At 40.6% G+C, this 22,662-nt stretch overlaps 3 protein-coding genes and 1 pseudogene across 18 annotated transcripts in view; 2 read left to right on the top strand and 2 right to left on the bottom strand.

Moving 5' to 3' along the window:
- LOC148960015 (uncharacterized) overlaps positions 1-4,813 on the top strand; it is a 47,732-nt gene extending 42,919 nt beyond the window's left edge. The window contains exon 2 of the mRNA XM_089109163.1: positions 4,708-4,813. The gene's annotated coding sequence lies outside the window, so the exon portion shown is untranslated. The remainder of the gene's footprint in view (positions 1-4,707) is intronic.
- The window catches only part of LOC135683795 (HMG domain-containing protein 3), a 180,089-nt gene that overhangs the window by 34,272 nt on the left and 123,155 nt on the right, over positions 1-22,662 (top strand). The gene's annotated exons all lie outside the window — the stretch shown is intronic.
- LOC148960016 (uncharacterized) lies at positions 3,038-4,786 on the bottom strand. Its single transcript, XM_089109170.1, has 2 exons — positions 4,651-4,786; positions 3,038-4,603 (listed from the first exon to the last, which is right to left on the bottom strand). The coding sequence occupies exon 2, from the start codon at positions 3,655-3,657 to the stop codon at positions 3,058-3,060; it is 600 nt and encodes a 199-aa protein (XP_088965296.1). The 5' UTR covers positions 3,658-4,603; positions 4,651-4,786; the 3' UTR covers positions 3,038-3,057.
- On the bottom strand, positions 16,009-16,179 carry LOC135684058 (U2 spliceosomal RNA; annotated as a pseudogene).

Here is a 22,662-nt window from a genome sequence, read left to right as displayed (position 1 = left end):
ATTGTCTTTCTGCTGACCAGCTCATTTTTGCCACCCCAGATAAATCGGAAAATAGCTCAGTTAACTTGTTTTTCTACAGCAGTAGGGAGATGGTGGATTGTTCCTACAAAGACGAGGCCAGAAAGAGCAATTGTGTTTACAATCAGGGCTTTACCTTTTAAAGAGAGAGATCGGTGTTTCCAGGCTCCAAGCCTGTTTGTCAATTATTCGACCCGTTTTATCCAACAGCTTTCAAGGGCTGTTTGAGTGCCAAATTCGAGATCTAGTATTTCAAGAGCACTGTCGGTCCATTTTAAAGGGGAAGACGGAGAGGCGGAAATATATGGGGGCTTGTTGAACCACTTTCCGCAGGACTTGCCCATATCATAATTCACCTTTGATCCAGAACCTAATTCGTACAATTTCATAGTGGCTATGGCTTCTTTGAAGGAAAAATTATTTCTTAGAGATAGGGTGGTGTCATCTGGGTTGTATAAGAGGGAGATTATAGCTAATCGCATGGATTCAGTGAGATGTCCTTTGGTAAAACAAAAGTTTAGTACTTCTACTAAGGCTTCGCCAATTTCATCCCAGAAGAAATTATAAAATTCTGCTGCTAGCCCATCAGAGCCGGGCGATTTGTCGGATTTCATGTTGGTGCGGGCTTTGTGACATTTGTCTGCGGAGAGTGGTTCATCAAGTAACAATTTAAAGTTTTCGGGGACAAAACGATCGATAGTATTCAGAAGGGCATTCTGTTTTTCATTATCAATGGGTTTCGGGGAATAGAGGGATTCGTAGAAATTAGCAATGCAGCCAAGCAGGTCCCTACCATCCTGTATTACCCTACCATCTGGTGTTTTTAACTTCCGGATCACTTTTTTAGACTGACGTGAAGTTTCAAGGCTAAAAAAGTAGCGGGAAGATTTCTCAATGGATTGGTATTCAAGGGCTTTTGCTCTAATACGTGCACTGTTAATATTATTAAGATCGAGTTCTTCAATTTCTCGTCTAATCAAGGGAACAGTTTCTTTTTCCTTTTGTTCCAGAGAAATTGTTGCCCGTTGGAGCTTTTCTTCCAAAGTGGTGCGTTTCTCTCTCTTTTCTTTTGCTAAGCGTTTAGAAAACTTTTTGCATCTGTTTCTTATTTTCATTTTAGCAATATCCCACCAAATCTGTAGTTTGCCTGCAAAGTCTTTTTTGCGAGTAACCCAAAATTTCAAAAAATGTTTCATATTACAAGTGAACTCTTCATTTTCAAGAAGGCTAGTATTAAATTTCCAGGTACTTCTGCCACGAGGTGACGAGTTTGGTAATTTGAAGGACAGAAATGGGGCCTCATGGTCCGAAAAGGGGAACACTGCTATTTCACAGTGTTTGGTATTGGCTAAGATATCAGGGGAAACGTAGAACTTATCTAGTCTAGAAGAAACTGTTGAATTGGTCCAGGTAAATTTGCGTGCAGATGGGTGCATTGAGCGAAAAACATCAGTAAGGTTAAATGATTTCAAAAGGTCGGCTAGAACTTCTAGGGCAGTAGAACCTTGTTGGCTGTCACCACCTAGTTTGTCGAGATAAAAGTTAAAGATACAATTAAAGTCGCCTCCGATGATTGTTGGAATTCCCCCCCTAATGTGAGGAGGCAGCATTTGAAAAAAGGCAGCTCTTTCCCCTATGGGGCATGGGGCATAGACATTTAAAAGCTGAATCTTGGAATCTTCTGCGTCTAAAATAACGTTGACCCAACATCCGCAATTATCATGAGTAATTTTGGAACTTTTGACAGACAGGGACTCTTTAATGAGGGTGGTTACACCTCTGCTATGTTTTCCTCCGAATGATGAGAAAAGTGCTCCTTTCCAGATCGATTTGAGAAAGGTGGTGTCAGCGGGCTCAGAGAAGTAAGTCTCTTGTAAAAATATGACGGACTCTTTCCTACTTTTAAGCCAGTCAATTACGTTGGAACACTTAACATGCTCCCTAAGTCCGTGGACGTTTATTGATACTATATTAATAGTTGCCATCACTCACTGGGGGAGGGGAACACCAAAATCATCGGTTATTAGGAAGAGGTAGGTTGTCGTGCTGAGTGACCCTTCGACTTCTTCTTGGTAGAGGGCCTTTGCACGGCGGAAATGTCAGAGACATTATCATCCTGGAAGGACCTCTTAGAAGAAGTTCGAAAGTCAGCATCGACAGGGGGATTGGAAAAGGGGGAAGAGGGGAAGAAAACTTAGGAGAAGAGTAAGTACCCGGTCGGAATGACAGGGTATCATACCAGTTCGTAACAGGCTGTGCGTCTGGTTGCATGGCGTCTTCTTCTGGACTGGGTGTCTGCTCGGGCTCCTTGAGATCTTCTTTTTCACTCTGCTCCTCTGTCTGCTCCTCTGTGTGCTCCTCTGTGTGCTCCTGTGTCTGCTCCTCTGTCTGCTCCTCTGTCTGCTCCTCTGTCTGCTCCTCTGTCTGCTCCTCTGTCTGCTCTTCCGTCTGCTCTTCCGTCTGCTGCTGTTCTGTCAGCTGCTCTTCCGTCTGGTTTTCTTCTGTCTGCTGCCCGTCTGTCTGATTGGTCAATGGGGGATCTTGGGGACTTGCTGTGTCTTCTGAATCAGAAGTTGCAGTGGAAGCCATGGTGGTTTCAGTGGGGGTTTTGGGAATTGACTCTGCATCGTCGGTTTCGCTCGGGTCTGGGAAGAATGAGGTATCGCACTGAGCAAGATGGTGCTCAGGCAACCCACAACCCTGACAGACACTGCTTTCGGGGCAGTCAACATTAATATGCCCAACACACCCATAGTTAAAGCACCTTTTAACGGAGCAATTTGCTGCAAGGTGGGTCCTGCTGTCACATTTACGACACGTCATAGGTTGCCCTTAGTGTCGCACAAGCAAGCAGGTAGGACCCAGGTGCACGTAACTGGGAATTGGCTCGGTCATGATCATTTTAAGGGTCATGACCCCGTTCAACTTATTTGTACCAGGGTGGGTGTTCTCCCTGGCAAACAGAACCCGGCCGAACCGACTGAGCCTCCTCTCCACCACTTCCGGTCGTATTTCCCCTGGCTTATTAAACACCCTCACCTATGCAGGGGGTGGGTCTCGGAGCCCTGGTTGCCAAGGGCGGCGTGGGTGACGGACAAAACTGTCCTTGTCCGCTACAGTGGGGAAGGTGACCTCCAGATCCCCATTTGGGAGCCTCTGGACGTGGGTTGGCTCCAGGAGGTACATCTCCAACTTGGCAATTAGGGCCTTGCAGTCGATGGCCCCCTTCCCCGAGTGGACGCAGACAATCCTTGGTCTCGGCCGGCCAATGCTATCCATGCACAGGCCACCAGACCTGCCAACTATAACCTCTGTGACAGGGGCTGCAGTCCTTCCAAGTGCTGCTGCATAATTGAGGACCTGTCTCGTGACAACTTCAGCCTCATCTGCAACGGATGGAGTGACTGACAAGAGGTGGCTAGAAGCAACGATGACGCTCGTGGGAATAGGAAATGGACGGCGTTTTCTCAGTGGCACTTGTGGGACACTGGACGTTCTCAAATTTTGCTGGTGTCTCTCTAGCTGCTCTTTCTCTAGTACAGGGTCAATGAAATCTTCGTCTGATCTGACCGCATCCTCAATCTCTAGATCTTCACTCCCATAGGGCACAGAGCCCCTGGGAGCAAGCTTCTCGGCCATACTTCAGCAAATGGCCAAAGCCAAAAACCGAAGGTAGGGTAGGGTACCTGCGGCAGTGGGCGTTGGTCATCGTACCTGCAGGTCCTAACGGGAAGATTGTCCCACAAGCAACGCTGAACAACTCACCCTTCACTTGTTGCTCTTTTCCAATTTCCTCTAAATCCTCTTCCAAAGGTCGCAGCTCCACTTGTGGGACTTGATCTTAGCCAAAAGGCCGAGAAGCGATACCCAGTCTCATGTCTTCAGTTCAGACTCTCCACAAGTCTGCCTCTTTGCTTACGAAGCGCTCAGTTTTTTTGCCTGTTGCCTGCCTGCCTGCTCCTTCACTCCAGCAGCACAGTAATCAATCTGTGGATGTTGAAGAACGTCGTCGAGGTGAGTGAGTTAGTGAATGAGTTATTCGGCTTGGATTTTGGATCCTAGCATTGGATTTTGGCCGCTCTCTCCCCATTTGTGGGTTACTTCTCAGATTGCCAGACCCCCCACCATGACAGCAGTTGTAGCTGCAGCTGGGGGGGGGGAGGGTGGGCCAACAATCGTTTGAGTGCAGGTAGCTTATCCCCAGTAAAGGTCAGCTTGGCTGCAAGTTAGACATCTCGACATGGATATCAAACCGCCCAAGCAACCAAAAAGCATCTTGCTACTCCAACAATTAGAACAAACCATGAAAAAGATTTATAAAGTACAACGGTGTTAAAATGGATATAACAAACAGAACCCTGTTTTGCAATTATCCCCGCAAATGGCTGTTAGAATGATTTTAGAAAAGTATTTGTTTTGGAATTGTGAATAAATAGGCCATGCAGATTTCCACAGGCCCAAGAATCTTCTTTCAATAATACAGTAATCCTTGCCTCAATTTTTGCCTGAATTGTTTTAACTTTCACTTTGTCAATTGATTTTACCAAGTTTCTAATTCTCAAATGCTAACTGACACTATTATTGCCTCTTATCATTGCTTCTTGGTCATTGTTACTTAGTATAATTATATACAAACTTTTATAACATATTCTGCTGCATTAAATGAATTCGAATGTTAATTGAAAATAGGTTTGCTTGAGATTTGCATCAACCATCTCTGTGTATTTTTATTGACAGATAGATAGAGGCTCACTCTGGTTTAGGCTTTAATAAGAAAGTTGGTAAAGGAAGGAAACTGCATTATGTAGTGCAGTGTAGATGATGGCCACTCGATAAAAACTAATTCATTGAGGTTAATATAGGAAGGTGGGCACTCAGTTGGGAAAATCGTGCTCTGAAAGTTGCAAAGTATGTATATTTGGAGAGCAAGATTTTTTCTATGTTGAACTTGTATTAATTTGGCCTTTTTTAGCAAACGCTACAATATAGGTATGCTGAAGCTGAAACAGATCAGAAACGATGATTGACCTGTCTGGAATCATTTTATTTATGGCAACATTACCAAGGTTATGTTACCGAGGATGAGCCAGTGTCATTACCAAGTGTCATTATAATTAGACGAAGGAATAGAAAACATATGTAGTGTAAAATGTGAGTTATAATTTTAAATGAGATACAAGATACAATTCCAAATGACAATATTTTTACCAAAATTAATATATATATATGCATGTGAAAAAAGCATACAATTCTAAATGACATTATTGCTACAAAATTTAATATATATACATGTGGACGAAAAACGAGGTTATTTATATAGGAATGTTACTTGATATTATTAAGATACAAACCACTGGGAAAATTTACAGCATACGCGAAGACTGGGTGTATATAAAAGAAGGGTTTGTTAATGCATGTATGGTTGAGGTATAGGTATTCGAATGGGCTTTTTCTATATTCTTGCAAATTGAAAATGAGGCAACGAACTTGCCATCTATGGAAAGACAAGGGGCGTTTAAATGTGTTGTTTACAGGAGAATCTAATCATTGAGGAGTATTTCTTTTGACTAGGAAAGTCAGACAGCCAAATGAATCACGAAGGGAGATATCCTATCTTTGTGTAAACAATGGGGAGGATTATCATGTTTAAGTGTCATATAATAGATCTGTAGTGTCTTGAAGAGACTGAGCAACAACTGAAGCTAAAACATTATTATGGCAACAAATTTTAAATTAAAGAGCAATGCATAAAAAGATGTAGCATAGTTACATTATGGTTATTACAGCGGGAGCAAGTAGGATTGTCAATAATTTTGTGTCTAGCTAAACGATCAGCAGTGAGAATAGCGAGTTGGATTATTTATATTGCAGGTTGCAAGATTTTCGGTCGCTACTGATGTCTCTTCTAAATATCGAATTGAATATAGATTTCCAGTCAAGATTTTCCTTTCCCAATAGACACAAAACTTTTTGGAAGAAACATCAGTAGGGACCATAAGAGATGCAAGATAAAAGTCTTTAGAATACAATTTAGAAAGCTGATTTTTATGACTTCAATAGGAGGAGTGAAATTAATAGAAAAGCTATTCTTAGGTGCAGAATTGGAACGGACAAAATTTATCTATTCTAAAGGAAGGCATGATAAATGAGAGAATATTCTTTAGATTTAAACTTCTTACCAATTAGTTCATAGGTCATAGGTGAATTCTCCTAATAGTGCTATTCCTGCAAGGACCAAGGAAGAGTTAAGGGGTAGATTAACTTTGCCAATTTTTGGATTCAGAAAGAGGGGTTCGTTAAAGATTTAAAGCATGTTATCAATAGATCTGTTATGATCGTTAGTAATGGCCAGATACGTACGGAGGGTATGTTTTTAGAAAAAGAAGGTAGTTTGATTATTTAGCATTTGATGATATTTTTTTCCGATTTGTAGGTTTTTGTATTTTCCTAAGAAATGGTCAAGGAGAACTTTCCATTTGCCTGTTTGTTCGTGGGCAACGAGTTTGGATAGCCATGATAAAAGGAGGCTGTTACATTTTTCCTCTATATCAAAAACATCAAGGCCGCCTTCTTGATTAGGAAGTTAAGCTTGTGATCTAGGGATTGGGGGTCGTTTGCCATTAAAAAGGAAATGTCAAAGTTTTTCATTAAGTTGTTTAACTGCCCTTTTGGGTATTGGGAAAACCAAAGCTGTATACCAAATTGCAGAGCTTGCAATCTGGTTAACGACAAGGCCTTCCCTCTAAAGGTCAAGTCACACGATTTTCGAAGAGGTAGTGTTTTTATAAATTTAAACACTTTTGGTTCCCAGTTTAGTTTATTGATATCTTCATTACCGAAAAAAAGGCCAAGGATTTTGAGGGATTTCTTTTTCCAATTAGAACCTAGAGGCGAATCAAGACGGCTTTTAAAGCTACCAGGCCAGAGGCCTTTACTTTTATCTTTGTTTATTTTAGCTCCAGAGGCTTTTTCGTAGTTCGTTATGTGATTTTCAATTGCTAGTAAAGATTGGTTACCTTAAAAAGGACGGGTAGTATCATCTGCGTATTTCTTTTAAATTCAGTTTTACCAACAGTAACACCCTTAATTGCGGGGTCACAGCAGACATTAGCGGCAAACACGTCAGCAATGAGAACGCGAAGAAGGGCAGAGTAGGGGCAATTTTGTCTGACACTTCTGCTAGGAGTGAAAGGGTCGGAAATAAAATCATTACATTTACCTTTGCTTTCAATGTTAGTGTATAGAAGTTTTACCCAGCTAATAAAAACAAGACCGAAATTGAATTTTTCAAGTGTTTTAAGGAGAAAGTTCCAATTTACACGATCAAAGGCTTTCATTAGATCAATAGATAGTAGAGCAACCGGGAGATTTTCTTCTTGAGAGAATTGAATAATGTCTCGTAAAGCATGGCAATACAGCAATTCGACTTACGGCCGCATTTTGAAAAATCCTTTTGTACAAAATTTTTGACCTCAGATTCGGATTGACAGCAATGATTTTAGTCTACTTGTGAGTTTTCATTATGATATTGCTCACGATATTGATTTTATGACGACATGAAGATAAAAACTTTATAAGGGATTTGACCGTGATTGGCGACTAGGGGGGTAAAATTTCCCCTGGAACTATTTTTGCTGTCAAATCCCTTGCAAGTTTTCAAACTTCATTTCTCGGTAAAATCTAAAATACAAGCTCAAACAATATGAAAAATGGTATCCCGCCTAAAATTATGACGATAGAACCAAATCTGAGCTTAAAAAAGTTGTATAATTAAGTTTGGAGAAATTTCCAAAACGGGCTCATAAGTCGAATTAGTGTATTGCCTAAAATTGAGTGGCCGGGAATAGAGCAAGTTTGGTCTTCTGCTATAATACTAGTTAGGACTTTCGAAAGACAATTTGCCACGACTTTGGCTATAATTTTATAATCACAATTTAAGAGGCTGAGGGGGTGTCAGTTTTTAATGTTTTCTCTGTCACCAAGAGGCAAGAACTTAAAGCAATTCTTTGAGAGGAGGTAAGGGATTTATTATCAAAGCAAGATTTAATTATGTTTAAGAAGTGTTTACCAAGAGATTTCCAAAATAGTTTGTAAAATTCGCACGGTAGTCCGTTTATTCCGGGAGATTTACCATTTACCATAGTTTTTAAGGCAGTGTTTATTTCTTCGAGAGTGAGGGGGTGTTCGCAAATGTTTTTCTCAGTTTCTGAAAGACGTTTACTTATTTTTTGTAAAAGAGTATCCTGAAGATTTGAGTCGACTGGCTCTTCTTTATAGAGAGAAGCATAAAATTCTTTGACTACATTGACTATTTCAGTCCGGTCAGAGATGGAATTATGATGTTTATTTTTAATCGATTTCATTGTACGGTCGCTTTGTTGTTTCTTTTCAAGGGAGCAGAAATATCTTGTGACTTTTTCGCCTTGTTTGGACCATTTAGCTTTTGACCTAATTTTTACCCCCTCAGTTTCAGAGGCTTCCAGGGATTTAACTTTGTTGCTTATGTTTTTGTAAAGCTTCAGGAATCGGGGGTGCCCTAAACTCTCTGCCTTTCTTTTCGCATTTGTGAGTTGTTTGAGCACTCTGGATTTTTTTCAGAGAAATTGTTTCTTTCGGTTTCTTGAATATGTTTTTGCAATGTCAACAAAAGTGTTTTTGCCGTGTTCCCACCATTCGGTCAAATAGGGGAAAGACCCTTGAGATTGTTCTTAGTCGGTGATAAATTTATTAATGGAACTGATAAATTCTTGCTCTTTCAAAATAGAAGTATTTAATTTCCATATACCTGGCCCACGTTTAGGGGCTGAGAAATTGAGGGTAAGAGAAGTACTATCATGATCAGAGTGGGGAAAGGGATCGATGCGAGGTTTATTAAAAATTTCGCGAAAATTCTTTGAAGTGTAAAATTTATCAATTCGACTAAACAAACCACGGGAACTAGAGAAAGTAAGTTCCTTAGCAGAGGGGTTTTGTATACGCCAGATATCTTCTAAGGCATAAGAAGACAGAACTGCTTTTAAATAATTAGCAGTTTTTTCAACATAATTTACGGGGCTAGAGTGATCTAAAACACAGTTAAAATCATCTCCTAAAATTATTGGAAAGTCTTGAGAAAAATTGTCTAACACCTTAGTCAGCTCATTAAAAATTCCTTACAATTTGCAATGCTATCGAGACCACCTGTGGGAGCGTAAACGTTGCCTAAGATCAATCTATTGTCATTGATTGAAAGATCGAGAACAATTAGATGGCCTGTGTCGGAAGTATGGCGTGAATGGATTGTGGTTTTCAATCGCATCAGAAATTAGAATAGAGACACCCTTTATATTATCTTTACCAAAGGAATGAAAGGAAGTGCCAGGCCATTGCGAAAATACATTGTTGACATTAACGGGATTAAGATGGGTTCTTTGCAAGAATGAAATATCAGGCTTAAGGCTATAAAGATGACGTAAGATTGAATCCGAGCACTGGGGGTCGTTCAACCCATTCACGTTAACACTCACAACACAGGCCATGAGAAAAATTAAGGTCGAAATAAAAACATTGAAAAGTGAAAGCAAATGAAGGTTTTAATTGAGAGTTCTCACAAGTGGGTTTTTTACGAACAACGTTCTTTTCTGGGGTGGAAGGTACTGGTCTTTTGAATGTTATTCTTGTGAAGGGGGCGTATTTGTTGGGTGCTTTGGTAAATTTTTTGGTTGGTCTTTGTGGCTTTGGTTCCGGTGTCGAATCTTGTTGAGAAGTAATGCTTATAGTTGTTTTCGTTGTTTGGCTAGAGTTAGGGCTTTCAGGGGTTGTAGAGGTGGTAGGGGGTTCATCCTCGCTCGGTGTATTTGTTGTGGGAGATTCATCTTCAATTTGTTCTTCGTCTTCATTCACTGATAGGGGTTGGCTCGTTTGGTTCTTCGACCTCTCCACTGTAACGCCTACCTCGGTCTCTTTTCAAGGGAACAATCTTCAAGCAGTCTTTTTTTTAATGGTCGGTGGAACCGCAAAGGTAGCAGTGACGCATGTCTCTGGCGGGGCAATCTGAAGTTCTGTGTGTATCTGCCATGCAGATATTACAGAAACGGGCTTGCCCCTGTAAGAGAGAGAAATTTTCTTGTTTCGGAGAATTACGAAGGGAGGTAATTCAGTGCCTCTTGAAGGAAAGATTGTTACCAGGCGTTTTCTGTTAAAAATGTTGGGAAAACCCTCCCAAGTTTGTTTCCAAAGGCGGATTACGGTGCCGTAGTGTGAGAGAATGCTCCCAATTTCATCGTCCAAAATATCGGGTGAAGCGTCTGGGATCTGTAATAAGTAAGGCTCTTCTTCTTACCGGTGTAAAGGCAATGCCAGGGTCATCTTCTGGGAGTGATGGAAATTTAACAAGTTCCTCTATAACCATGTCAACCATGGAGGGCTTTGAAAAAATTATATTCCACTTACGTCTGCCAGGAAGTGCGGCGAGTGGCATAAGTTGCTGGACACAGTTCTCCTCCTTAAATTTTTGGTGGAAATACTGAATGATTTCTCTGTGGTCAATGGTGTCAATTGTCTCAAATTTGGCTGCTTTTACTGCTACAATCCTTGCCAAAAGTCTTGGTACACCAAGCTAAAATTTCGCATAAATTCAGTAGCATCCCCCTCTCCCCCTTGAAACAATGTTGAATAACAACAGTTTCAAAGCTTGAAATTCGTCCAATGTCAGTTTATCAGCTAGGGTAAGTAATAGTCTTTTCAGCCAACATTGTTTTTGGGGGGAGGGGGGATATATCTGTATCTTACAGCCGGAAACCTTTATTTCTTCAAAATCTTTCATTGGTCACAGGGTGTTCCAAGGACTTTTGTCAAGGATTGTCTGACAAATATTTTTGAAGCAGTGCATTCGAGATCAAGCAATTAGTTCCAATCTGAGGTTTTCCATGCCGCTGATTTCAGTGGTGGTGTTTTTTTTTCAATATCTAGTCCACTGCATAACATAATTGTCTATCTACTCTAAAAATATTGGTTTCATACGTAAAATAAAGCAAAATTAGAAATTATTTGTATTCTGAAAATTTGTTGCATCTACCTAAAGAAGGGAGGTCACTTTTTGAAACCGAGGCCAATTTGGTTGACGGTTGAGGGAGTAAAAGTTGAAATTCTTTAATTATGATTACATATGTCTTCAGATAGTCAAAATGGCTAACTCCAGTAGCAACGCAGATCCTCAAAAAATTGGGGGCAGAGACGTAAGAAAAGTTTATCTGATAACATACAGTAGCGCTAACACTGAAGTTTATGATAGAGAAAAATTCTCTGATATGATCGTGAAATGTTTTGAGGCAGTAACGACAGCAAAAATTTCCCAATGGGCATGTTGCATGGAGCAGCACAAAGTAAACGGCTACCATTTCCACATGTGCATTTTGTTGGACAAATTACAGAGATGGCTAAAAGTGAAAAATTATGTCCAACAAAAGTATGGTATTGTCATTAATTTTTCTGGTCACACAGGCTATCATACAGCATTCAATTATGTTGTCAAGGAGGATAGTAGTTTCATTACCAGCAGCAATCACCCTGAAACTGTTTCTTCTCCAAAAACGAGCAAGGCAACAAGGAAAAAAGCTGCAAAAAACCCTTCAAAGGAAAAGAAGCTGAAGTCAAAGCGTCTTTCAAACTTTGATGTCGCCAATATTATAGTTGAAAATAAGCTGCGATCGCGTTTAGATGTTCTTGTTCGGGCTAAGTCCAGTTTTGAAAAGGGTGACAGAAGGTTGTACGAGTTTGTCCTGAACAGAGGCGATAAAAAGCTGAATGATCTTCTGGACACCGTATGGGAGTTGGAGACTGCCAAGGAGAAGCAAGAAAGGGCTTCTATGTCTAGAATAGACATCCTTAAGGAGCAGCTTAGCGTTGGGTGCACCTGTGAAGGCCAGTGGCTCGAGTGTGCTCTCCAAATCCTTGACAAAAATTGCATCGATAGGTCTGTGTTTGCAAATGCCATTGTCAAACTGCTTGTTATGGGTCGTGGCAAGGGCCGTAATATTTACATTACTGGCCCCGCCAACTGTGGCAAGACTTTCATCTTAGACCCCCTTAGAGTGGTGTACGATAGCTTTCTGTCCCCAGCTACTTGCTCGTATGCATGGCTTGGAGTTGAGAACAAGGAGGTTATATTCCTCAACGATTTTCGTTGGTCTCCCGTTATACTTCCTTGGGCTGACATGCTGCTGTTGCTTGAAGGCCATGTGGTACATTTTGCTGCACCCAAAACCAACTACAGCAAGGACATCGAGTTCACGAGGGACACTCCAGTGTTTGCTACTGCCAAGGCCCCCATCTCCTTTATCAAAGGCTCGGTAATGGATGATCGTGAAACAGAAATGATGTCTGTTCGCTGGCGCATATTTACGTTCAGGCATCAGTTTTCTTTGGAAGAGCAGAAGACAGTCTCCCCATGTGGCCATTGTTTTGCAAAAATGCTCTTGGAATAACAATGATTTCCAGACGCTCCTTCCTAGAGAAGCTGCCCCGTACAAAGCGAAATGGTACTCGGGCAGCCAAACGACAACGGTTTACCATTGCATTTCCCCCTTGAATTTCTTGTTTATATGACAGTTTTAAAATAATTCCCCGAAAAAAGTGGTACACTATGATGTACATTCTAAAGACAAAAAAAAACCATTCTCGCGTTTGCCTATTCGAGTGTAATTGAAAGAAATCACCACGGTTTACCATTTTCCATCTAAGAACAGGAACAGTTAAGATTCATTTTTTTCAAAAATGGTAAACCGTGAACATTTTTGGCTAAATCTCAAAATTTATCAATCCAGTTTCGTAGAAACTTATCAGCCTTGTGGTACGTTGTAATGTACCTCCTTTGCGGAAACTACCGAAATATACCTGCAACCTGTTATTTTTTATAAGCTTTTTTAAAATGGTAAACCGTGATGGTAAACCGTGGCCAAGAGCATTTTTCCAATCCAATTCAACTCTATCACTTTTTATTACGTAAGCAATGGACGTTATCCAGAACTTTGAACAACAATACTAATTAGTCAGTTATAAAGGGCTTTTTGAAAATTTTTGCTGATAAACAATAAGCAATAAATTCAGATGAACTGCTAGTATGAGTATTTTAAAATAATCTTCAAACACGCAGCTTACGGAGGAGCTGCCAAACACTACAGAGAAACAAATCCATAGAGAACAAAAGCAATTTCAAAGCTGCAGTTCAAATTTTATGATACATAAGTTAGAAACTTTCATACAAAAAAACACTTTTAAGTTTTTTTGAATTAGTATTTAGTTCTATATCCATCATTTATGGCTAGAGTGCTCAAACGATCATGCATGCTTCGAATAGTTCTATCTATAACAGTTACATCAAAGTCACTAAATGCCTGCAAAACTCTTCCTTTAAAAGTCTGAAAGTCCTCTTTCACGATTTTTCCTCTCAACGCCTCCTGTCGCAAATTACATTTTATAATATTAAATAAATTTTCAATAGGATTCAAGTCCGGTGATCTTGCTGGTATCTCAACAAGTTCAGCACCCACTTCTTCTAAAGCATCGCTTGCCAATTTGCTCCTTTGACTGGGGTCATTGTCCATAACGAATAACAGTTTTTCCTTCTTTTTCATCGCTGCACATTCTCTGAGAGTGCTGTCCAATGTCTCATGCACAAATTTTGCGAACCACCGGGCGTTCATCTTCTCGTACTCCTCCGCAACAACAACCCCTGCCGAATAGGAAACACCAACCAACAAATGTAGTGTACGCCCTCCAGGCAAGTTCTTCGATCCTTTACTTGTAAACACAAGGCCCTCTTTTTTTGTTCTCCACACTCGTCCCCTTGGGCACAAAGCGTCGTTATACGGATTTTGTTTGTGATGGAATGAAACTCCGTCCAGATACATCAAAACATCGTCCGTCCAAAAATTTCTGTCATGTTTCTTTAAAGCATCCCTGGCATATGATACTCTCTTCCTCCTATCCTTAGCTGACAGTATACCCTTCTTTCTAGGATTCAGAAACCTATATCCAGCATCATGCAGAGCTCTTACCAAAGTCCTGTAGCTAACATGTGTGATCTGGCATTCCTTTGCTACATCCATCACTCTGACGTTTCCATTTGTTTCTCGCATCTTCTTGAAAGTCCTAAGAAACCTTGCCTTGTCTCTTTTGCTCATCAGTGGTGGTCTACCTGTCCTCTTATTCTCTTGTTTAGTTGAAGGCCCCTCCTTACAAATACGGACCACACTTGAAACAGAAATCTTGCAATGTTCCGCTATTTTTCGAAACGACAAAGACCTTCCCTTTCGCAAGTAGCAAGCCAACGCTCTCTCTCTGTCGCTAATTTTGCTATGAAACACCATGTTTGTTAAAGAGCAACTCAACAACTGCTTTTGATACTATAGTCAATTTCGTTTTTATTTCTTAGCTTATCGTTTAATTATACAACACCGACACAGTGAGAAACAGGAAGGTTTCCGCCATTGACATTCCAAAAATTCTATCTTGGAGACATTTTCACACGTACATGTGCTTTGAACAGCAATTGCAATACTTAATTTTCCTGTTTTTCATCTTTTGTTTTTTCCCTTGCAAGTCTGGTGAATTTTCAATATCTAATTTCGAAAAAAACAGAGCAGAATTTGAAGAATTCAAGTAAACAAGTGAATAATAATCATAATATCTCTAAAATTCGAAAAATAGCTAAATTAGGCCAATTCCATTTTAAATATCAAATTTTTTTCGACGCCAATGAAATCAGCGCTACCAAGAACCCCTACCCCCATAACATTGATTTTCATGCAACTAACGGTTTAAAAAAAAGCGCTCAGACAATCCTTGCCAAAAGTCTTGGTACACCAAGCTAAAATTTCGCATAAATTCAGTAGCATCCCCCTCTCCCCCTTGAAACAATGTTGAATAACAACAGTTTCAAAGCTTGAAATTCGTCCAATGTCAGTTTATCAGCTAGGGTAAGTAATAGTCTTTTCAGCCAACATTGTTTTTGGGGGGAGGGGGGATATATCTGTATCTTACAGCCGGAAACCTTTATTTCTTCAAAATCTTTCATTGGTCACAGGGTGTTCCAAGGACTTTTGTCAAGGATTGTAGATCTGATGCAGACATCTTTGCATTTCCTTGCTTCAATTTCTCTGCGAACTTATTAGGCGGCCTTTCTCTTTCATCGGAAGCCAAATCTCCCCAAATTGAAGGGATCTCGTTTTCTGCCATTTCATGTTTAGTTCAAAATTATCTTCTCAAAGAGTACTACAGTTCAAACTGTTAAATTAATTACTAAAAACTAACCTATAAACCCATTCAAAACGACGATACACTTCAAACAGTCAGAGCTGGCAAAATCGTGACCGGTCGCTTCACCTTCTTGATCACGTTGTCTTCCCCGTCAGGTAAGTATGAACTACCATTTTGGCTATTGACAACTCGGCAGCTGCAGAAACAAGCTGACACCTGTGGGAAGGCTGTATCAGTGGTCTCTGAATAGATCGATATGTTGAATATTGAGTGAAGAATGTCTAACGAGAAAGATGATCAAGTACTGAAATATACTGAAATATAAAACTGATGTACTCACTATCCCTTTCGTGAAGAAAAACTAATCTTGCATCTTGCTCGATAAGTCTCGAGTCAGTCAGCCAGCAGTCGTCTGAAAATGAAAATAAGCCTTGAATTTTTTAGCACATAAAGAGGGGAAGTTAGAAATGACTGACTACTAAACAGGCAGGCAAAAAAGTAAGAACAGAAGAACACAAAAATACAACACGTTGAAGGCTTCGCAGTCTGTGTATATTTGATTAACAATCATAAATAAAACTATGTCTAGTACAAGGTTTAAACTACTTAAACTATGGTAAAGCAACCAACTACATACAATGTTAGCTAGCTCCTAGTTAACATTGTAGTTAGCCAGTCATATCAACAATATGGACTTTAATGATTGCAACTGTGAAAATGTGAAAATCATTGTTTTCTTGCCAACTGATGAAAAGGGGCTGGGCCACCCATGGCTGTACTGCAATGCCAGGGCAACCCGTGCTCGCGGTGAGGCAGGCCTCATGCCAACAAGCTAGTTCCAAAAATCAGTTTAGTATTTGAGCGCCCTTGGGCGCATATCAGATATTAATAATAATAATAATAATAATGGATCATGACCAGTATCTCCACAGGGTGGCTCTTCATCTGGTCATTAAATACTACACGATTCAAAAGTTGCTATATGAAAAGTAAAGATTTAAATAGTTTAACTTCGATAAAATGTAAATTGGAATTAAAAGTTAGGTTCTTCTCTTTATGGATCAAACTAAAAGTCTCTTTTTTGCGTCAGTAAGAAAATATTCTTTAGATTTTGTTGAGAATTCGGCTTTCGTTTCTGAATTTCTTATCGCATTTGGCATCTTGTTAAAAATTTCAGCTGCACTGTTCCTCAAAATTTTAGAATTTGTTGTAGTTGCAATTTGTGGTGCAGAGTTTGATCGCAGATGTTTACTGTTTTCTATTAATGATATGTCAATATATGCTGGTTTGGTATGATCTGTTATATTATTAAAAGCCAGCTTCACAAGGTGCCATTCTCGTCTCTCTTTCATAGGTAACCAGCCTAATGATATGATATCCTTTTCTTCAACGTAACGGCCTAGAACAAAACTTGCAGCTTCATTCTCCACCTTTTGTAGTCGTTTTTGTAGTTTTAATGAAAGAGGATGAAATACGACATCGGCATAATCCATTTTGGATAATATTAGCAACTCAGCAACTTGCTTTTTCGCTGATAAGTATTATAGAACAGATACTTTTTTTCCCACCCGCCCCCTGGTAAACAGTGGGGTCAGGAAGAGACTTTTCATGTTACAATTCCACTATATTTGACAATATTAAAGGGTGAGCGACTGCCCCTTTTGTGCAGAGGACTCCCTTGTCAACATTAAAAAAATTAAACAATGTTTTGTGATAATGGATGAAAGACAGATAGTTCATGAATCGGCTAAATAAGGTTTGATTTATTACTTAACTAAACAATCTAGAAAAATTCAATTTTAGGTGACGGGAGCTAAGGTTGATTATGGTGTCAAATTAAATCAATATATACATAGAATGACCATGCGCACCATGGGCTCCCGATTGGAATAAAAACGGCAGTTGCCTAGACTGTGTTAACTAGGTATCGATAACAGGATTTTAATGAACAAACTAAATATGCTTAATTTGGATACGAGATCTAAAATTAGATATTTACAAACTGATTATAATACAACTGCAATTTTGGTAACAAAACTAAACGTGGCTAATTACATTGTGTTGAAACAAATTAAAAGTGATTACACAATGACCATGCGCATCATGGCCTCCCGATGGAAAAAGTTCGCACACCTGTTATATATGAAACTTGATGTCATTGTTTTCAAGAGAAAAAAGAATTTGGTCATAACGCCAGATTGGGAGCTCTTTTATAGCTAGCACCGGCGAAGAAAGAGCAATATTGATCCTGTTCTTAATTTCGGACTTAATTTTCGAAATAACAGCTGTGGGGTCAGGGTCTTTCTTCTCAAAGCGGCGGTCACATCTATGCATCCAGGTACAGAAAAAATATAGTTTTAGAAGGTAATTCGCAAGAAGGCGGGCATTTCTATGGAGATTAGGTGGGAAGTTGAAAAAAACATAAAGGATGGGTCAAGGCTGAAGGTACCGGTTAGGTTTACCATTAAGGGTTTAAGGCTTAATGGCTAGGAACAGGGCATGCGAGAAATATGTGGGATATATCTTCTGGTGTATTGCAGTGCTCGCAAAGCTCAGATATGTTCAGGCCCCAAGATTTGAGGTAAACTGCTGTTTTGACAACCTGGTGGTATATTTTCCAAATAAGATCGTTTTCATGGCCTAGGGAGGGGCCAGAGAGGGTATTTCTCCAAGGGATTTTCCATTGGCAGGGGAGGGGTGTGATGGCATTCCATTTGAGGACAAGGTTGAGACTAGTATCGATATGGGAAAGTAAACTGTTATAAATCGTTTTAACAGATGTACCGAGTATACTGAAAAAGGGAATATTGTTTTCATGCAAGTCACATAGTGAAAGAAGGCGCGAATAGTGGGCAGATGGTTTTAGGGCGTGAGGAACGAGGTTTGACTAGAGGAAGTGGGCTGAGGGAAGATGTTTAATCAGTTGGACACCTATGTTATAACGGGCGAAGGGCGCTCAGGGGGCTTGGTATTGTTCATCAATGATGTGCTGGAGAAACTTTAAATATAAGGCTTTCAATCTGCGTTTGATGTTAGTTGCGCCTTGACCACCTTGGTCAATAGGGAGGTACATAGTATTTCTTTGCACAAGGTCATTTTTTTCGGACCACAAGAAGCGAAACACGGTTTGGTTGATTTGTTTTTCAATAGGAAGTGGCAGGTTAAAAACTGTGCCAACAAAAACAATTCCTGAGAGGCGATGGAGTTAATAATGAGCGTTTTTCCTTTGAGAGAAAGGGATCTATGTTTCCAAGCTTGAAGCCTGCCTGTAACTTTTTCTACCTGTTTTATCCAGCAATCTGAAATGGCTGTGTCGGTACAAAAGAGGAGGCCTAAAACTTCAAATGGGCCATTTGTCCATTGGAGGGCAGAGGAAGGTAAACTTGAGACACAATGAGGTTTGTTGAACCACTTTCCACACGACTTGCCAATATCATAATTTACTTTAGAGCCAGATCCCCGTTCGTATAATTTGATGCATGAAAGGACTTCCTCCACTGAAAAGTTGTTGCGAAGGAAAAGTGTAGTGTCATCAGCATATTGGGAAATTTTTACAACCATTTTGGAGCCAGGGAGGGACAGACCATCAATTTTCTTGTTATTCCGAATGATGTTTCCCAGTGTTTCAGCTACCAGGCAGTAAATAAGGGGGAGAGAGTGGGCAGCCTTGCCTAACCCCTCTTTGCAATATAACATTTTTAGAAAGGTGGCCGTTGTTTTGAATTTTGCAGGCTACAGAGTTGTACATTGTTTTAACAAAAGAGATAAAGATACGGCCAAAATTCATTCGTAATAGTACTTTTTCCAGAAATGACCAGTTAACTCTGTCAAAAGGTTTTTCTTGGTCTATCTTAACAAGAGCAAGGGGGAGAAATTTTTCGTTACAATAATCAATACTATCTCTGACTAGCATTGAATTTTCAAAGATGGAACGACCAGGAACGGAACATGTTTGATCTTTGTTAAGGACAAATGGAAGCACTTGTTGGAGTCTCAGTGCAAAGGCTTTTGAGCTGATTTTGTAATCTATGTTTAATAAAGAGATTGTGCGCCAGTTTTTAAGGAGTTCTATATCACCTTTTTTGTACAGAAGGCTCAGAATGGCTAGCCGAATAGACTCGGTGAGTAGTAGACCACGCGAATAACAAAAATTAAAAACCTCAACTACGTGTTCACCAATTATGTCCCAGAAGAAGGTAAAGAATTCTGCTGGGAGGCCGTCCGAGCCAGGAGATTTGTCATGTTTCATATCTTTTAGGGCAATCAGGCATTCGTCTTTGGAAAGTGGTTCATCTAGGAGAGACTTTAGTTCATCGGGAACGCATTTATTGATAGAGTTTAAGAGGAGAGATTCATTCAGAGGGTCAGTACATTCATTGAAATATAATGATTGATAAAACTCGGTGATGAAGTCAAGCAGTTCGTGAACATCCGCAATAATTTTGCCTGTGGGAGTTTTACGTTTTTTTATAGCTTTTTTGGCTTGCCGAGAGTTTTCAAGGGAGAATAAATATCTTGTGGATTTATCATTACTTTGGTATTCAAGGGCCTTAGATCTTATTCGGGCCCCATTTATTGCGTTCATGTCGATCAGCTCTACTTCTTTGCGTATGAGGTTTGTCTTAATTTTGTCTTCAGGGTTGGTTGAAATCGCTTGGAGTTCACTTCTAAGTCTCTTCTTCTTTGTTTTTTTTCTTTAGCGAGCTTCTTAGAAAATGTACCCTGTATTTTCTTTTTACCAAAATCCCACCAAACATCTAGCTTTCCTGTAAAATCTCTTTTGCGAGAGGACCAGAATAATAGAAATGCTTTCATTTTTGCTGTAAACCCGTCATATTCTAGTAGGTTTGTATTGAACTTCCAAAATGCCCGCCCTCGGATGAGGGATGCATCAATCTAAAAATATCTACTAAGCTAAATGAGGATGTTAAAGCTCAAAGAGAATTAAGAGCTGTCTTCCCTGGTTGAGTGTCACCGCCGAGTTTATCTGAATAGAGATCGTCTATACAGTTAAAATCACTGCCGATAATTGTAGGGAGCCCCCCTCTTATGTGAGATGGCAGCAAATCGAAAAACGTTGCTCTTTCCCCAACTGGACAAGGAGCATAGATGTTGAAAAGTTGAAGTTTGGAGTTATTTATCTCTGCAACAACATTTATCCATCTTCCTTCGTTATCGCTTGTTGTGTGGTGGCTATTGAGAGGCAGGGAGTCCTTGAATAGTGTTAGAACTCCTCTGCTATGGTTTGTGCCAAAAGAGCTGAATATTTTACCCCTCCAAAGTGATTCTAGGTAGCGGAGGTCACTGGGTTCTGCAAAATATGTTTCCTGTAGGAAAAAAAATCATTTGTTCTCTACCTGAAAGCCATGTTGCCACCTTAGAACATTTGCATGGATCTCTGAGACCATGGACATTGATAGATAATATTTTAATTGCTGCCATGTTCAAAGTGGAGGGGGGCCCCTACAATCATCTTTATTTAAGAAGAGGAGAGTAGCGGAGGACGGCGACCCTGCAGCCTCTTCTTGGTAGAGGGTCTCCTTACAGCCGACACGTCAGAGACGCCATCGTCTGGAAGGGCCCTCTTAGAAGAGGTCAAGGAAGCATCCACCGATATGAAAAGAGGAGAAGGAAAGCTATTCACTTCAGACAGTTCACCTTCGGTTTGGTCTCCCCAAGACCCTGTTTGGATCAATTCTTCGGCTGTTGAAACAGGCTCGTCTTCATTGGTGGCTTCAGTTGTTTCAGGGGTGTTCGGAGAGGTGCATTCTGGTTGACCCTCCACATCCACTGACATTTCATCTGTTGTTTCAAGAGCTCTTATCTTGTAAGAAGGTGGGGGCGGTCTATTGTCATCCAGAGGATGTGCGTCTTCTTCTACCTGCGATCCTTCTGTGTCATTGTCTGATTCTTCAGACGGTTCAGGGACCCAAGAAGCTGAGCACTGCACTAGGTGGTGGTCAGGTGATCCATATTCATGACATTGGCGACCAGCTGGACAGGCGGCATTTGTGTGGCCACGTTCTCCTCAATTGAAGCATCTGACTGCTGCGCACTCTCTTGCAAGGTGGCCTCGGCTGTCACATTTGCAGCATGTTTGAGGTTGGTTGTCATGGGTGACAATAAGGCTTTAAGGACCAATATGGACATATTTTGGTATCGGGTTAGAGATCACCATCTTCAGCGTAATTATTCCGTTTTTGGTATTTGACCCCAGAAATGTGTTCTCTCAAGCAAACAGAATGCGCCCAAAAGCGGAGAATTTTTTCTGAATCACGTCAAAAAGCAGCTCCTCTGGTTTGTTGCGGATGCGCACCCAAATCGGTGGTGGATTCCTCATCCTTGGTTCCCAGGACCATGCAGCAGGTCTAGAGACAAAAGGGAGCCTGTAGAACTTCTCCCTATCTTTAACTGTAGCAAAAGTGATCGCGGCGGCGTTGTTTGGTAAAAGCCTGAGCTGTTTCGGCTCCAAGCCCTGACAGTTAAGACGATCAAGCAGCGACCTGCAGTTGATTACTCCACCTGGAGAATGTATGCTGACAGACCTGGGGAGGTTCCTCTCCAGAGGGCTCCTCCTACTTCCATCTGACCATCCAGTAAAAATCCTCTGGTTGAGGGTACCAGCGGCAAGCATTGCAACGGTCTTGGTTTTGAAGCCTGGCTGAGATTGTGTTGGTGGTCCCTTTATCGCCTCCTTTCTTCAAGGATGTCCTCTGAGTCATAGTCGCTGCTTTCTGGTGCACCCTTGTCAACAAATATATCTGATGTAACGTTTTCCTGTGTATCATTGACATTTTCAATCTCTGTGCATGTGGGACTTTTGGACATATTAGTCTCAAAGTCTTCCGCCACACTTGTGGGATCTTGTTCTGGGCCCTTCTTTAGAGCCAGCCCCTCGGCCATGTTTGCCCTCAAAAAGAGTTATAGACACCCCTTGAAGAGACTCTATGTTGAGAGTCTCAAGGGCGTCTAAGCATGTATCCTCTAAACTGTTGGGGCGATCTCCCTGTGACCCAAGAGGCAAAAAGACCACTGGACTATCATTGGGAAGAAAATTAAATTTAACTTTCAGCCTCCCCTGTGGCACAGAAGATGAGAGGATGGAAGATGTTCTATGACTGCATTCTGTCACTGACTGATGATATGATTCTAAGAAAGCCGAAACTTTGCATATAGACACTTGTTCATTACTCGAGTGGCAAACCCAAAGAGTTTATATAATTGAAGGAAAGGTTCACCATAGTTGGTCGAACGATAAGAGATCAGTGATGGTGTTTTGAATTCCTTGAATCAAAATGCTTTTGTGATTGTTCTTTCTTACAAGTCACTTTGGTATCCATCGAAGGCACTTTCACAATTGGCCTGTCATGTAATTATTGGGAATTAAACAATCCCTGAAAGCCCAGC

The sequence above is a fragment of the Rhopilema esculentum genome, chromosome 7, assembly GCF_057945365.1.
Source record: "Rhopilema esculentum isolate cy_ngs chromosome 7, ASM5794536v1, whole genome shotgun sequence".
Classification (NCBI taxonomy): Eukaryota; Metazoa; Cnidaria; class Scyphozoa; order Rhizostomeae; family Rhizostomatidae; genus Rhopilema; species Rhopilema esculentum.
The sequence above is the reverse complement of the archived record's forward strand: the minus strand, read 5'-3'. Positions and strand labels throughout refer to the sequence as shown.

Coding starts and splice junctions, on each gene's coding strand:
- LOC148960016 (XM_089109170.1), bottom strand. CDS start 3,657: ATGGCCGAGAAGCTTGCTCCCAGGGGCTCTGTGCCCTATGGGAGTGAA.